Here is a 14725-nt window from a genome sequence, read left to right as displayed (position 1 = left end):
GAGAACATTTCAGGCTAACAGAAAATGTGTGAAACCTAGTACAATGACTTTTCCACCTATTTTCCACCTAGGTTTATGTGTTTCCCAGGTGGCTCAATGGTAAAGAATCAACCTGCCAGTACAGAAGACGTGGGTTCGATCCCTGGGTCAGGAAGATCCCCTGGAGGAGCAAATGGCAACCCACTCCAGCATTCCTGCTTGGGAAACCCCATGGACAGAAGGGTTACAGCCCACAGGGTCTTAAGAGTCGGTTACAACTCAGCGACTAACCAGCAGCAGCAGCAGGTTCCCCAGTAGTCCCGTTGGCTTTATCATCTTCTCACCCTCTGACCCTGCCTGCCTAGGACAGTGAGCTGTAGAGAGCTGGACCTTCAGCCCGGGACAACTTGATGCATATTTCCTAAAAACAGCAACTCTAACCACAGTTCAAGGACTGAAATCAGGAAATCACATCCATACATGACCATCAGCTGTCTGCATACCTAGTCAAATCTAGCCAGTGTGAGTTGTGTCCTTTCTGGAAAAGGCAACTCCTAAGAACATGTGCGTGCGTGTGTGTGGCAGCGACGGGTCTCACTACAGCCTCTGAGGTCTCTGGTCTTGTTGGGCCATGCAGACTCTTTCAGCTGTGGCGTGTGACGTCTCAGTCACAGCACATGGCATCCAGCTAGCTCCCTGACCAGGGACAGAAACTGGGCCCCCTGCATCGCGAGCACAAAGTCCAGCTTGCGAGCTGGACCTCCGGGGAAGTCCCCAAAAGGCAATCTTTGAATTTAGGATCCCCTCTGGGCCCACTGGCCACCTTCAGCTGCGCGGTGTCTCCTTGGTCTCCGTCAGCTGGACGTCTCCTCAGATTTGCCTGTCCCCGACCTCGTGTCCTGGGGTCTTCTCGGACCTCGACACCATTGAGGAGCCTGGCATTTGCTGGAAGGTCCTGGGTCCTGGTTCGGGCCTCTGGCCCCACACAAGTGGACTCTTTCTCGGGACGCCCCCTCTGGCCGTTCCTGGTGACGTCACCTGGGAACCCCTGGTCAGTAAGGTGGCACCTGCTGCCCTCTCCACGGCCCTGGGTTACTCCCTTGCCTTTGCCCTTCGAGCAGCTCCTGGGTCCCCATGACAGGACCCCCTGCATCCATCAAGCATCTCCTGTGCAGCCCTGCTTGCTGAGTCGAGAATGGAATTTAGGCGCTAACACCCAAGGCCAGGGTTGGACATATTTTTAAAGGAGTGACGCAGAGCTGCAAGGTATCACAGACACAAGAAAGCGACAGAAAGGCAAGAAGTCACCGTGCACTGTTGCTCTGCACACATCCATCCAGTCCCCCGACCTCAGCTCCTGCTGTGTCCTCGTCCTACCGGGCTGTCCCCACATCTGCCATCCTGCACATAAAATGCAACATGCAGACGTTTCCAAGGGGAAGGGGGCTGGGGACAGGATGGAGTGGTGGCTGGGGTTAGCAGATGCACACTAGAACTGGGTTGGTCAAAATGGTCATCTGGGGTTTGCTGTAAAAAATCTGAACAAACTTTCTGGCCAACCCAATGTAGATAACATGGATAAACAATGTCTGCTAACCCCAAGGTCCTATAGTCTAGCACAGGAACTATATTCACCTTCTTGTGATACACCATCATGGAAAAGAAGATGCAAAAGATACATACACGTATATAACTGAATCACTTTGCTGTTCAGCAGACAATAACACAACATTGTGAATCAGTTATACTTCAATTAAAAAAAAAAATCTGCCTTGCATCTCCACAGAGATGGATCCCTGCCAGACCTCCAGGCCCCCCAATCCCACCCCGTGTCCCTCCTGATCGCCTTCCCACCCTCTTTCTGGAATGTTCTCTGCCTTCAACCCAGCTACCGTTTCCTCATCCTCCAGTCCCAGCTGCTTCACTGGCTGGTGCCTTTCCTGCAGCTGGAAAGTCCCATGTCTACCGGCTGGTGACTCCGGGCACTTATCTCTCACAGGCTGCAGCAGTGCCCATGTGTGAGGAAGCCTCCCAAATCACCCTGGGGAGTGGGTCCATGAGATGGAAGCAGCGGTGGAGGCAGGATTTCCTGGCTGGACCCGTGCCAGATGAGGGCAGGCCACGGTCAGCTTCCAGGGGTGCCCTCTGGGGAGGCATTCTCAAGGCCCTACTGGTCACTGTCACGGGGTGCTCCCTCCCAGTCATCTTCCCAGACTGGAGACCACGTGGGTGGGTTTGAGGGGCCCTGGGCTGCAGACCTGCAGGAGATGAGCAGCCTGAGCCTGGGCCGAGTCAGGATGTGACCACTGGACCCTGCTCTCCACACCTACATCCATGCAGTGGTCCCCCACAGCACCACACATGGAACATTCCTTACATCAGATGGACCAGAATCTCCTCCTCCACCTCTGCTCTGTGGGCGCTGCAAGGCCACACACCGCTACATGCCTAGAAAGAGCCTTGGAATGGCCAGAGCCTCGCTAGGGCAGCCGTGGGGTCTGAAGACCAAGAGACGGTGTGTTCAACCACAGGGACGGGCCAGGCGGGACCAGCTGGCTCTTCTGTGTCTCCATCACAGTCCTGGCCTTACAGTCCCTGCAGCCAGCAGCTGCCCACCTGGGCAGGGAGACCACCCAGGTCGGGGATGCTCACAGACAGAACAGCAGCAACGACCTGGTGTGGAGTCAGGGCTGAGAAATTACGAAGCACACCCTGCCCTGACCGGAACAGAGGCCCTCGCAAACATGGAGCAACACGCGGCTGGAGCCACAGAACACCACGGACTTGGGCTAGAAACCTGGCTTCCGGGGAAGAATCAAAACGTGGCAAACATTACATCACATCACTCAGGGAAGCATCACCCACAGGACAGCCAACTAACGGGAAACCATGCAGATATCCAGCCCCTGCCCAGGGTCTAAGTGCAGCCCCCAAACACACTCCTTAACAACGTTCAGCTATTAAAAGTGCTTTTTGCAGAGATCACGGAAGGGACGCACAAAACACTTGCGGGATAGTAAGTACAAACTGCAAGTGGAGTGCAGCTGCTCAGTCGTGTCTCACTCTCTGTGACCCCATGGACTGTAGCCCATCAGGCTCCTCTGTCTGCGGATTTCTCTAGGCAAGAATACTGGAGTGGCTTGCCATTCCATCCTCCAGGGGATCTTCCTGACTCAGGGATCAAACCTGGTCTCCTGCATTACAGGCAGATTCTTTACCACCTGAGCCGCAAGGAAAGTCTAAACAAATATAAGCATATAATCGGCTTTGTCTGGAACCAGATAAAATACAGGGGGCCAAGGGCCGCAGTGGGGATGGTGCCATCTGCCTCTGTCACTGGCCATGGTCTGCACGAAGCCAGTGGTCCTAACACCGAGGTCCGGTCACAAGAGCACTGCCGCCGTCTGGAGGGGATGACGTCCCCACCACAGGCCAGCGGTCTCCACCTGCCCTTCCTGTGGCGCTGTCACACAGGACACTGGCGTCTGGACCTGTGCAGCGTTTCCTGATACAAATGAACCCCGAGAACCCAGGGTTCTAGAAACAGGGCGGTGAGACACTGCTGCAGATTCCCAAGCAACTCCACGTGGGATTACAACGATGAAGCTGTGCTGGGGCAAGGGAAAGTAAACCGCGTTCATCATTAGTGTTCGGTTCTAAAACAAAATTTACCAGTGGAGGCTGTCCACTCAGAACCTTTCCCAACGAGGTCACATCTGTCTTCTTTTTTCCTAGAAACGCAGAGACTTGGCTGCACAGCAGTGACAGAGGGGTGCGGGCGGATGTTTACTGAACTCTCTCTCTGGAGACACTCAAAACGTCTTCCCTTGGTTTCCTCCAGTGAGTCTTGTAATTTTTTAAAAACCATTTTTTTATGACTGAAATTGCTTTTCCTTTACGCTTGTTAAGAGAAGGAAATGAGAGCCCAAGAAAGGGATGAAACAGCTATGGAAAGACAAGGGCAGACTCCAGGCAGGCATCAGACTGCACAGGAAGGGGATGCCCACCAGGCCAAGGCGTGTGCAGACTGGCCAGGAAGAGACGCAGAGACAAGAAAGGCCACAGCCAGCAGGGGCACGTGAGTATGGAAGGCTCTGCTGAGAGTCCTTCATGATTGTGGAAAGGCACGGACCCGGTCCTGCCCCCGCAGGCGGAGACTTTGCCAAAGCATGGAACGCCTTCAAACCAAGACCGAAAACTCTGATAGGTACTTTTCAACCTTGTGACTTCATAAAATACTCTAAACTGTAAAAAAAAAAAAAAAAAAAAGACACATTTAAAGACCATAGAATGGAACAGAAATTCCCTCCGTGAACGTCCACAAGCTTTTACGAAAGTACAGGTGTTCACGTTCCATGCACATGGCAGCTTCTGCACGGGATGAACTATGAGGGTGTTTAATCACACACATTTATGACAGAGCCATCAGGGAGGGTAATCAGGCCAAAAGATCGTTTTCTGATTCTTTACCTTTTTTTTCCTAAAGAAATTTCAAGTCACAGCAACAGCAAGCATCAGCAGATTCGTTTGCCAAGGAAACTCACTTCTTGATCCAGCAGAACAGGCCGCCCTTTCTGAGCCTGCCTATGTGCAGACCCTGGCAGCTGTTTGCTCTGCTCTCCTGGCTCCTCATTCTGCAGCAGGACCCGCTCACAAACACCCATACTGGGCAAGACACATACTTAAAGATTTTTGGTAGAAGTACAGGCATTTTTTCCCATGAAAGACACAGATAATTTAAGTGTCCACTGTCCCAGCGCTTCTGACAGCTACAGATGCCAAGAGATGTTCAATGCTGTCATAAATGATCTAAAGTTGAAAGAATTAATATTTTAAAAGATATTATAGCCCAGAGAAACACTAGCGGTTGAGATTTCGCAGGAGTTTCCTTCGGCCCTCGCAGGAGGCCCAACAGTTGGGGGTCTCCTCCAAGCCCAGAGGGTGCAGCGCCAGGGCCTGCAAGGGGCGGAGAGGACCCCAGGGGTGACAGACTCATCCAAGCCAAGTTCACATCCTGCCACCGTGCCTGGCCATGCTACTGCCACTAGCGGGCTGGCGCTACCCACTATGGAAAGTCTCCCCCTTGCCGTGTGGAGTGGTGCCATGACAGTTAAACGTGCAGCAACCGCCATGAAACATGCTAAAAATCCCGGCCTTCCTGGTGGGACTGTAGGACCTACATGGGACCACCTGTCAATATCACTTGGTTGACTGGCCGCCTTGCTTATCTGTCTCAGATGGGAGGGAAGGGATTCTCACACTTTCCAGCGATCCCACCACAGACACACAAGTGACCCTCAGAGGATCTAATTCAGCCTCTGCCACTCCATGGGTCCCCTCCAGGGTCCACACTCATCCTGACTCAGCACACTTGCAGCTGTGCCTCTTCAGGAAGTGCTTCTTAGAAACGGCACCCGCCATCCTCACCCCAGGGTGAAAGACAAGGGCTGGGTCTGTCTCTGGGGCTGATGGGAAGAGCTGCACCCGCACAGCCCAGAGAGGCAGGGCTGCTGGGACTCCGTGGCTGCCCACTCCCCACAGGGGCAAATGCAGGCCTGCAAATGTGGCTGGCAGACGGTCCTGTGGGCCCCGGATGCCTTTCCCACTCCTGTCTTCCCCAGGTCTTGTCCCGCCACCTGGGGCCGGTACCACGTTCCAGGTCCTCTGGCCGCAGCAGCTGGGGCTAGAAGGCGTCTTCCTTTCAAGTGGCTGCTCGAATGTGTTGCTCCTTCCACCTGCTTCGTCTAGTGACCAGAGAGAGGCGTCCAACGCCCCCTGCACCCAGCTCCTTCCGACAGCGTCCTCGTTCCCTCTTGACCTCCTTCTTCCAGGGAATAGGTGAGTCTCCTGCACCCAGGGCGCTGCATCCATCTTTAAACCCCTTCAGAGCTCCGACTGGTTGCTGATCCCCGTTTCCTCCGACTCAGCAGGAAGAGAGGGCACGGCAGGTTTCTCTTGCCCTCAGGTAGGTGGCAAAGGAGGCTCCCCACTGCCGCCACAGCCTGACACTGAGCTGGTGAGGGTGCTTGAGACTGTGAGGCATCAACACCAGTGGCACCAACAAAACACATGCTTCAGGAGATCAAAAGTGAGGACGCACTGTGGCAAAGAGACATCCCTTTGAGCCAGTTAGACAACAAGGAAGAACACCAAGTCTCTACAAGTAGGGCTAAGTGTGGTGCATCCTTCCTGGTTGTTGGTCCCAAAGGGGGGTGCTATCTCAGGAACAGAAACAGAGGCACTGATGCCAAGTTCTCGTGGAGGAACTAGCTCCGATCCCAAGAAAAACAGCAGGCAAAGCCCCTGGGTGACCTGCTTCTGCTTACAGAGTTGGACAGTCCACGGGGTGGAGGCTTGTTTCTTTGCCAGCCACTGGGAGAGCCAGAGCATATTTTCATGGTCTTATTTTAGGATGGGTAATGTTGTAAACAACCTCCATGCCCAATCCACAGACAGCTTGTCTAGACCCTAATGTGAAGCAGAAGGTCACCAGGGAGACAGACGTCCCTGACGGACTGCAGGCATGTGATGAGGGCTGTAGCCTGGCCAGCACGGCCGCGGCTGGGGACGCTGACCTCGCCTCTGGGTGCTGACGTGGGGTGCGGGGGGCGGGGGGCTCACGAGGCGTGAGGTCAGCAGGCAGCAGAGCTCAGGCGAACCCCGGAGGAACATCTCCCTCCTGAGTGCAGAGCCCACACGGCCGGGGATAAGTCTGCAGAGGAAGAGGACGTGTGGTGCATGATGCCTGAGGACAAGGAGGTGGAGAGTGGTTCCAGCGGAAAAGGCAAAGCAGCTTCTGAATACACTTGCTGCAAAGAGGGAACACCGAGGGCCCAGGGACACCTAGTGTCCCTAAAATCAGAGGCGCCAGATCCGGGGGTCAAGTCCTGCCCAGCTCCACCACGTACACTGGGGGACCCCAGCTCCCCCACCCACCCTGGGCCGCCTCAGCTCCTCATCCATAGTGGGGCCCCCACCAGCTACCCAACCCACACTGTCCCCCAACTCCCCATCCACACAATCCCCCCAGCTCCCCCACCCACAGTCCCCCAGCTCCTCCATCCACACTACCACCAGCCCCCCCCACCCACACTGCCCCCCGCTCCCCCACCCACTCTGGGCCACCTCAGCTCCCCATCCACAGTGGGCCCCCCAAGCTCCCCCACCCACACTGGGGCCCCCCACCTCCACCTCTCACAGCTTGGCCTCAGTTTCCCAGATGCAGTACACAGCTGCCATCTGCACCTAATTCTTAGGCTTGTTCTGAGGAGTAAAAGTATTTATTGCACATAAATAATATAAACCACTGAGAACAGTACTTGGTACAGAGACCTCACTCAGTGAACGTTTGTGTTGCCGTCATCTTTGCTGCTGTCGTTATTATTGTTGTTATCGTCGTTATTATTATGATACCACGCAGTAGAGTGTCATGGGGCTTCCCAGGTGGCACAGTGGTAAAGCAGCCACCTGCCAATGCAGGGGGCACAAGAGATCTAGGTTCGATCCCTGGGTCAGGAAGAACCCCTAGAGGATGAAGCGGCAAGCTGCTCTAGTATTCTTGACTGGCAAATCCCATGGACAGAGGTGCCTGGTGGGCTGCAGTCCATGGACTCAGAAAGAGGTGGACATGACTCTGAGAGGGGTATGACACTGCATACCCCACGGTAGAGAGAGCATCGCTAGCCTCCCTCCCAAGCCTGCCAGCCACACGGGCCCAGGCCCTGCCAACCGGGAGGGCGGAGCTGCCGGCCCACCCCTCTGACAAGCTAATGACTGGTGCTTTGACCTTGACTTACTGAAGCTCAGCCTGCGTCCTCCCTTGGGGATGATGTCTATAAAATAGGCACCTCCCAGTCTCACTTTACGGCAGAAACTGCTGGTTTAAAAGGTGGCTGTCACCTTCTAGGTCAAGTTGAAATCCCTCCGCCCTGAGCAGATCCTACTCAAAGTCAGGAATGTTACAAACTCTTCAACTACCGTCCAGCCCAGGAACCTGGGAGAGCCCAGGTTTAACGGCTCATTTATCCAGACGAAGATGACAGTGGTGACTTTTTTCCCAGAGGATGAAATTCATCTTTCCGCACCAAATGATTAGTATTATTTATCGTTTTTATGGGAGTCTTTGTATAACATATAAACATCTAAAAATGTCCTAAATGTGGTTTCTAAAACCTCCCAGACCTAAGCAGCATCTTGCTGACAGACTGAAAAGGCCCACCAGGCAACAATTGTGGGAGCACCAGGAGAAGAAGAAAGAGTGAAGACCGCAGAGTGTCCCCCCCTTCCTCCCTGGGCCATGGGCCAGCTCGTGCGTCCTCACTCCACCCACGAGCAGCCTGGTGCTCCTACCAAGGCGGGGCTCACCTGCTTCGCAGCAGCCGGGCCAGGAGGTAAGGAGCCAGGTGTGAGCGCAGGGGGGCTTCCGGGGCCGCAGAGCTCGGGGAAGGGGTTGGGGATGGCTGGCAGCGACGAAGTCCTCAAGTGGGGGTCTTCCTCCTGCAGGCGCCTGCGGGGAGAGATGACGCCCGTCAGAAGCTGCCACATCGGGACCCTGCAGCCCACATTGGGGGATCTGCCCAGAAACCCGCAGGAGGGGCTCAGAAGGGTGTCTGGACACCTCAACCCACACCACACCCTGCACAGCTCGCCACCATCCGCAGGTGGGAGTCACCGTGAGCGGATGCCAAGATGTGGCACCAGTGTGCAGCGGGGTGTCACACAGCCGCCACAGGAAGGGGCTTTTGACACAGGCTCCCTCCAGGCGGCCCGTGGGGACACCCTGCTGAGTAAGCCCGGTGCAAAAGACTGAGCCCGCAGGCCCGCACTGCAATGAACCACCCAAAATGAGCACACACAGAAAGGAGGTGGAGGGTGGGGGCTGGGGACAGGGGGCGGGGAGTCAGCCTCTAATGGAGACAGGGTTTCAGATTTGCAAGATGAAAAAGTTCAGCAGATAGATGGAATAGATGAACACCCTTCCTATAATCACAGGGCCACGTGTCAGGGAGCTTAGGGAGGGTCTTGGAGGGAGATGCTCGGGAATTAGACTGGGGTGGGCGTACTGCATAGTCTTGGGGGTGCCCTACCTGCCACCGAACATGTACTATGCGGTGATTCAGTCTACACTACGTGCATTTTACCTTAATAAATTATTCTTTTTAAGAAGTCCCGTGTTTCCTTTATAATAGTTCACAAGCATCACTCAAAGCAAAAAACTAAGTGACATTAGACATAACTGAAAAGAATCCCATTCAAGAGGCCTGTGGCCACGGAATCCATCCCTCTCTGATTAGCTGCATCAGTGGAGCTGAGACGCAGGGGGCGAGGTCAGGGACGGGAGGAAGGGTGGGGCATCGCCTGTCCACCTGTCCAGATGAGGACAAGCCCCCAGCCCCCCTCACTACAGTCCCTCCTTCTCCAACCATCGCCATGCATTGCCTCCAGCTGCTGCTCAGCACCTGCCTCCCTGAGCCCTCTCCAGCAGCGTGACAGTCTCATCATCCCCGCCCCCGACTCTCCCCTCCCCAGGCAGAGACGGAGCTGAGCTGCCCCCAACGCTCTGACCCCTACCCCTCCAAATCCAGGAGCTGGCGGACTTTTCCTCAAGCCCTCACCTGGGTCTGCGTCCACTCACCAGGTGTGGGCCAAGTCCCTGGCCCCGGCGCCTCAGTTTCCTCACCTGGGGATGAGAAGCCGCCACACCACCCACTCGGTGAGGCTGCAGTGGCCTCTTCATTAGCTGCTCATACACAGGAGGGGTTTAGCACACGGGAGGTGCTCGTGAGCACAGGAAGTCCTCAGCAGACCCGTTCACAAAACGAGCCTCTGGGCATCCTATACCGACTGGTCACCTGATCTTTAACAAGGCACCTGCCCGTTAGAAACGACGGGACTGCAAGTAAAAGAAGCATCGCTGGAGAAAAGGCTGGCCTGGAGCCAGGGTCCACTCTCCAGCAGCGGGCATGCCTCCTACCCTGAGCCCATCTGTCCCATGGGACTCAGAAGCCGCAGCCCCCAGGCGGAGGGACAAGCACGGCCAGATCCCAGGCAAGGGTCCTGGGCAGCTAGCTGGCAGGAAAGCAGGCCTTCCTGCACTGCGTCTGCCATCTCCTGGTCCAGCCTCAGGCACCGTCACCACGGCTGCTGTTCCATCCCGCTGGGCCTCCCCGAGGCCGCCACATGTAGGCGGCTGACACCCTCCAGACCCAGAGAAGCTCGGAGAAAAGACTCTCTCCCCCCAGACTGAACTCACCAGGAGCTCAGAACACGAGGGTGCTGGTGGAGGGAGCAAAGTGGTCCACCCACGGGAAGGACGGACGCGACAAAGCACAGGAAGCAGAGAAGAAAGCGACCCCAGGCCACCCAGGCTGCTGTGCCCCGCTGCAGACAGCTCCGTATTTACTCTGGTCCCCTTCTGCAGACAGACTCGGCCGCCCTGGGCAAAAGAGTCATCTGGCTGTAGAAGCCTTGGGATACTGGACTGGAAAGAAGGCCCACAGAAGTTTCTGGAAGCAGAGGGAAAGCTCCCTCCCCAAAAGGAAAGGAAAGGAGACCCAGAAGGTGCTCCAGCCAACAGATGCCTAAGACACAGCACACTGCACACCCTCCCCTAGAAGCCCAGAGAGGCAGCAGGTGTCACCCCTTACCTACCCCCACCTGAAAACCCACCAGAGCCAGCAGCGGCCTCTGGGGTCACAGAGAGCTTGTTTGCTGGGTTTCACAGAAGTCTCCGCCCAGAAGGTCTTCCGTCACCCCCACTTCACAACCCCAAGGTTTCCCCCCTCCCAGGCAGAAACAGAGCTGAAGTGCCCCGACACTCTGCCCCCAGCCTCTCCAAACTGGAGCTGACAGATCTCTTCCACGCCCTCCACCATCCCTGGTCAGGACAGCTCCACTCCGGCTGGTCGCTGAAACGGCTTCTGAATCCCCCACCATGAACCGAGGCTGCCGCAATGACCTGCCAATTAACCCAAGTCCAGCCTCGCTCGCCTTTCCCACCTCTGCCCTGGGAGCAGCTCCCGCAGGCTCCGGATCTCACCCCACCTGTCGGGATCTCTCTTCTAATCCACCCCTGAGGTCTGACGGACGCTCGAAGCCACGTGTATTCAATGTGTACAACTAGACGAGTTTAGAGAGAAGAACTTGCCGTGACCCGGTGCCGTGGTCTGGCCACCACCTCCGGACGTTCACGCCCGTCCTCTTCACTTGTTTAATAGCATCACCTTGTGTGCACGTGTGTGATGCGAACATATCACACAGGACCCGAACCCCTCGCTGCTAACTCAGGTGGCTCTGCCCAGCACGTCTGCGGGCCTCGTCCAAGGGTCAGGCTGCCCCTCTGCACCTCCCACCAGCACCTCCCGTCTCCACCCCAGCCTCTGGCAGCCCTCTCCACTACCTGCGTCCTCGCTCCCGCGGCTTTCGGGTTTCTTGTGGAAGTGGAATCCCATAGTAATTGTCCTTCTTTGTGGGTCCTATTTACTGATGTTGTCCAGTGATGGAGGAGCAGACACAGAAATTATGGTATACACACGTGATGGAATATTACTCAGTCACAAAAAAGGAGGGCCCGGGCCACTTTAGACACCAGGGACCGTCTCTCTTGCTCAGGAAGTCTCTACCTCCATCCCTCAGTTCCTACTTCCCCTTCAACACCCAGTTTAGAAGTCTGCCTCTGTTAGGGAAATTAGATAAACAGTCTTGTTTAGGCTTCAGAGACAAAGCAGAGCAGGCCTCTGACCATGCGTCTAACCTGCCTGGATACTGCCCAACTGGGAGTGACTGGGAGTGACTGCCTGCTGTGAGCTGAAGACTTGCAGCACCATAGATTAGATGGGGGAGGAATCTTGAGATTGTTGAGTCTGGGGGTGGGGGGACTCCTGGCCAACCAAGCCCCAGACTTAACTACATTCCAAGTTTTATACAACAAAACAAACAGCACTGGCAAGAAAGCAGGGCTGCAATTTGCTCCCAGATTGATGATAAGATCAGTCTGAGTCCAGCCTGGGGTTATAAGTGGGAACCCCACACTGCAATCTCTGAAGTCTCACCCAGGGAGCAGACGTGCTGCCTGGGACCTTTCCCAGCTGGGACTCCAGATGTGCTGTGACGTGGGATTTCCCAGCGCTGTTTAAGTCTGGACGTTGGTCAAAACCCAATTTGGTGATGTATTCTCTGTTCTGTCTCTCTTTTCTTTTAACGTTAGTGTATTGGAAGTAAGCTAGATAATTCTTTAATAAATACTGGTATTACTTACGTATATCACAAGTGGCTTATTTTGTTAACAAACCCTTTGAACCTGAGATGAAAGTGAAACCTTTCAGCAAAACAGCCTCCTCCAGGGAGGCCTCCTCCACTCCCCAGAGTCCTTTCCGTGAAGGCCGGGCCCCTGGGAAACGTGGTCAGGCTGCACATCTCTGTCCCAGGCCCTGTGCAGGGCAGTGAGGTCTGAGAGCCCTCCAGGGACACTTGGCTGTTCACTCACTTCGGGCTTCCCCGGTGACTCGGTTGGAGAAGAATCTGCTGCCATGCAGATCTGCGCTCAAGTCCTGGGTGGGGAAGATCCCCTGGAGAAGGAAATGGCAACCTGCTCCAGCATTCTAACCCGGAGAATCCCACAGACAGAGGAGCCTGACGGGTGACAGTCCGTGGGACGGCAAAGAGTTGGGTGTGACTGAGCGACCAACACAATAATGTCCTTGGATGTGTTTCTACATACCCCATCGACCTGGCACAGAGCCGGTGCACACAGAACTGATCTGAACTGAACTGGGTACCAGGTCCCACCCCTAGCGGCCCTGCTGGACGGAGGGAAAGAAGGGGTCTGCCAAGCAGAGCCCGGCACCAGGGCTGTACCACGCACCCTCTGACTACCGGGGGGAGGCGGGGAGGTGCAGTGACACCACCACCCACCCTCTGCTCCCCGGGGGGAGGTGGGCGAGGGGAGGCGGGGAGGCGCAGTGACCCCCACCACCCACCCTCTGCTCCCCGGGGGGAGATGGGGAGGCACAGTGACCCCACTGCCCACCCTCTGCTCCCTGGGGGGAGACGGGGAGGTGCAGTGACCCCATCGCCCACCCTCTGCTCCCTGGGGGGAGACAGGGAGGTGCAGTGACCCCATCGCCCACCCTCTGCTCCCCGGGGGGAGATGGGGAGGTGCAGTGACCCCATCGCCCACCCTCTGCTCCCCGGGGGGAGGCAGGGCCCACCTGACCGCAAGGATGCGCACGGGCTGGGACCGCTGCACCCTCTGCCTCGGGGCCGCCTGTGGCTGCAGGACCCTGGCTCCGGGGGCCGGGCCGCGGCTGTGCTGGCCGTTGTGCAGGAGGGGCGCCGTCTCCGAGGCTGCGCACAGGCTCTCCAGGGACGCGTCCATGTCGTTCACCAGTGCCTCCAAGTCCAGGTCGTCCTCTGTGCGTGGAGAGCAAGAGACAAGCGTCAGCAGCAGTGAGTGGTCACGGCCAGGCGGGCAGCCCAGGGACCGGGCTCCAAAACTCACGACACTTTAAAATACGAGGAGCAGATGGAGGACGCTGCCTGAGACAAGCACAGCTTTCTGTGAAGACCCATGGGTTACAGGTATTACCTGCTGATCCACCAGAAGCAGCCCCGTAATGAGAGCCCACCTGCACTTCCTGTCTGTACAGAAGACTCTCTCAGGGCATCTGCTCAGCTCACACGCCCCTCGGGGTCGGGGAGCCCACACAGCCTGGACCCTCTGCCCCAAGCCCAGCTGGTGGGTCCCAGGGGCACACGGAGCCCTAATAAGGCCAATCAGGGCTGCTCCCTTCCCTGAAATTCCAGACAAGAAGCAGAGAGACGGGAACGGGGAGCAGCTCGCCTTGCGAGGCCAGCAGGGCCGCTCCCCAGGCACATGGGCTCCGAGGGTGGATACCTGCAGGGCTCTGGGTGCCTGAGAACCAGAGGAAGCCTGTCCGTGTACAAGAAGGCCTGAGGCCGCATATGAGAAGGCCAGAAAGAGATGAGCACGGAGGGACCCCGACAGGTGATGCTATGCCTCAGCGAGGCTGACACTGGCCCACCATCATCCTAGATGTTTCTGTGAAGCTGTGTTTAGATGGCAGTGACACCTGACTCTGAGGGCTCTGGGTAGAGCAGACAGCCCCCCACCACATGCACGGCGATAAGGCCGAGGACCCCACAGAAATGGACGCAGCCTCCACGGGTGTGCCTGCCAACTCCTCAGACACCGTGCTCAGTCGCTCAGTCACGTCCAACTCTGTGACCCCACGGACTGCAGCCCACCGGGCTCCTCTGTCCACGGGGCTTTACAGGCAAGAATACTGGAGTGTGTTGCCATTTCCTCCCCCAGGGGATCTTCTCTACTCATGAACTGAACCTGCGTCTCTTAAGTCTCCTGCACTGCAGGCGGATTCCTTCCCACTAGCACCACCCAGGAAGCCCAACTCCCCACAACAAGCACCTCAAATGCAGCAAAGGGACATCTCATGCGCTCAGTTTCCGGAGGCCTGTCACTGTTTACCAATGCGGCCCGCACAGCCGGGGCTGCCTCTAGCAGTAGGTCACACGTCACCCGATTCACAGTCCATCTGCTCCCAACAACCCGGGGTCACCCAGGAGCAAACCAGAGCTCAGGGCCCAGACAGTCAGGCGGCCTGCCCCTGCCCCGCCCCCGCGACTCAGGGCCAGCTCTCGGCCTCAGGTCTCCATCTCCCACGCCTGCACCTCTGACTGGAGCTCACAGGGGTGCCCGGCCCACAGGCGG

At 56.6% G+C, this 14725-nt stretch overlaps 1 protein-coding gene across 7 annotated transcripts in view; it reads right to left on the bottom strand.

Annotated features, from left to right (window-relative positions):
* The window catches only part of GRB10 (growth factor receptor bound protein 10), a 209306-nt gene that overhangs the window by 53022 nt on the left and 141559 nt on the right, over nt 1–14725 (bottom strand). For all 7 annotated transcript variants that reach the window (XM_069587312.1, XM_069587318.1, XM_069587315.1 and 4 more), the window contains 2 exons: nt 13188–13389; nt 8344–8485 (listed from right to left, as the gene is read on the bottom strand). In XM_069587312.1, coding sequence (XP_069443413.1) covers nt 8344–8485; nt 13188–13389 — 344 coding nt within the window. The remainder of the gene's footprint in view (nt 1–8343; nt 8486–13187; nt 13390–14725) is intronic.

The sequence above is a fragment of the Ovis canadensis genome, chromosome 4 (genome assembly GCF_042477335.2).
Source record: "Ovis canadensis isolate MfBH-ARS-UI-01 breed Bighorn chromosome 4, ARS-UI_OviCan_v2, whole genome shotgun sequence".
NCBI classification, from domain to species: domain Eukaryota; kingdom Metazoa; phylum Chordata; class Mammalia; order Artiodactyla; family Bovidae; genus Ovis; species Ovis canadensis.
The sequence above is the reverse complement of the archived record's forward strand: the minus strand, read 5'-3'. Positions and strand labels throughout refer to the sequence as shown.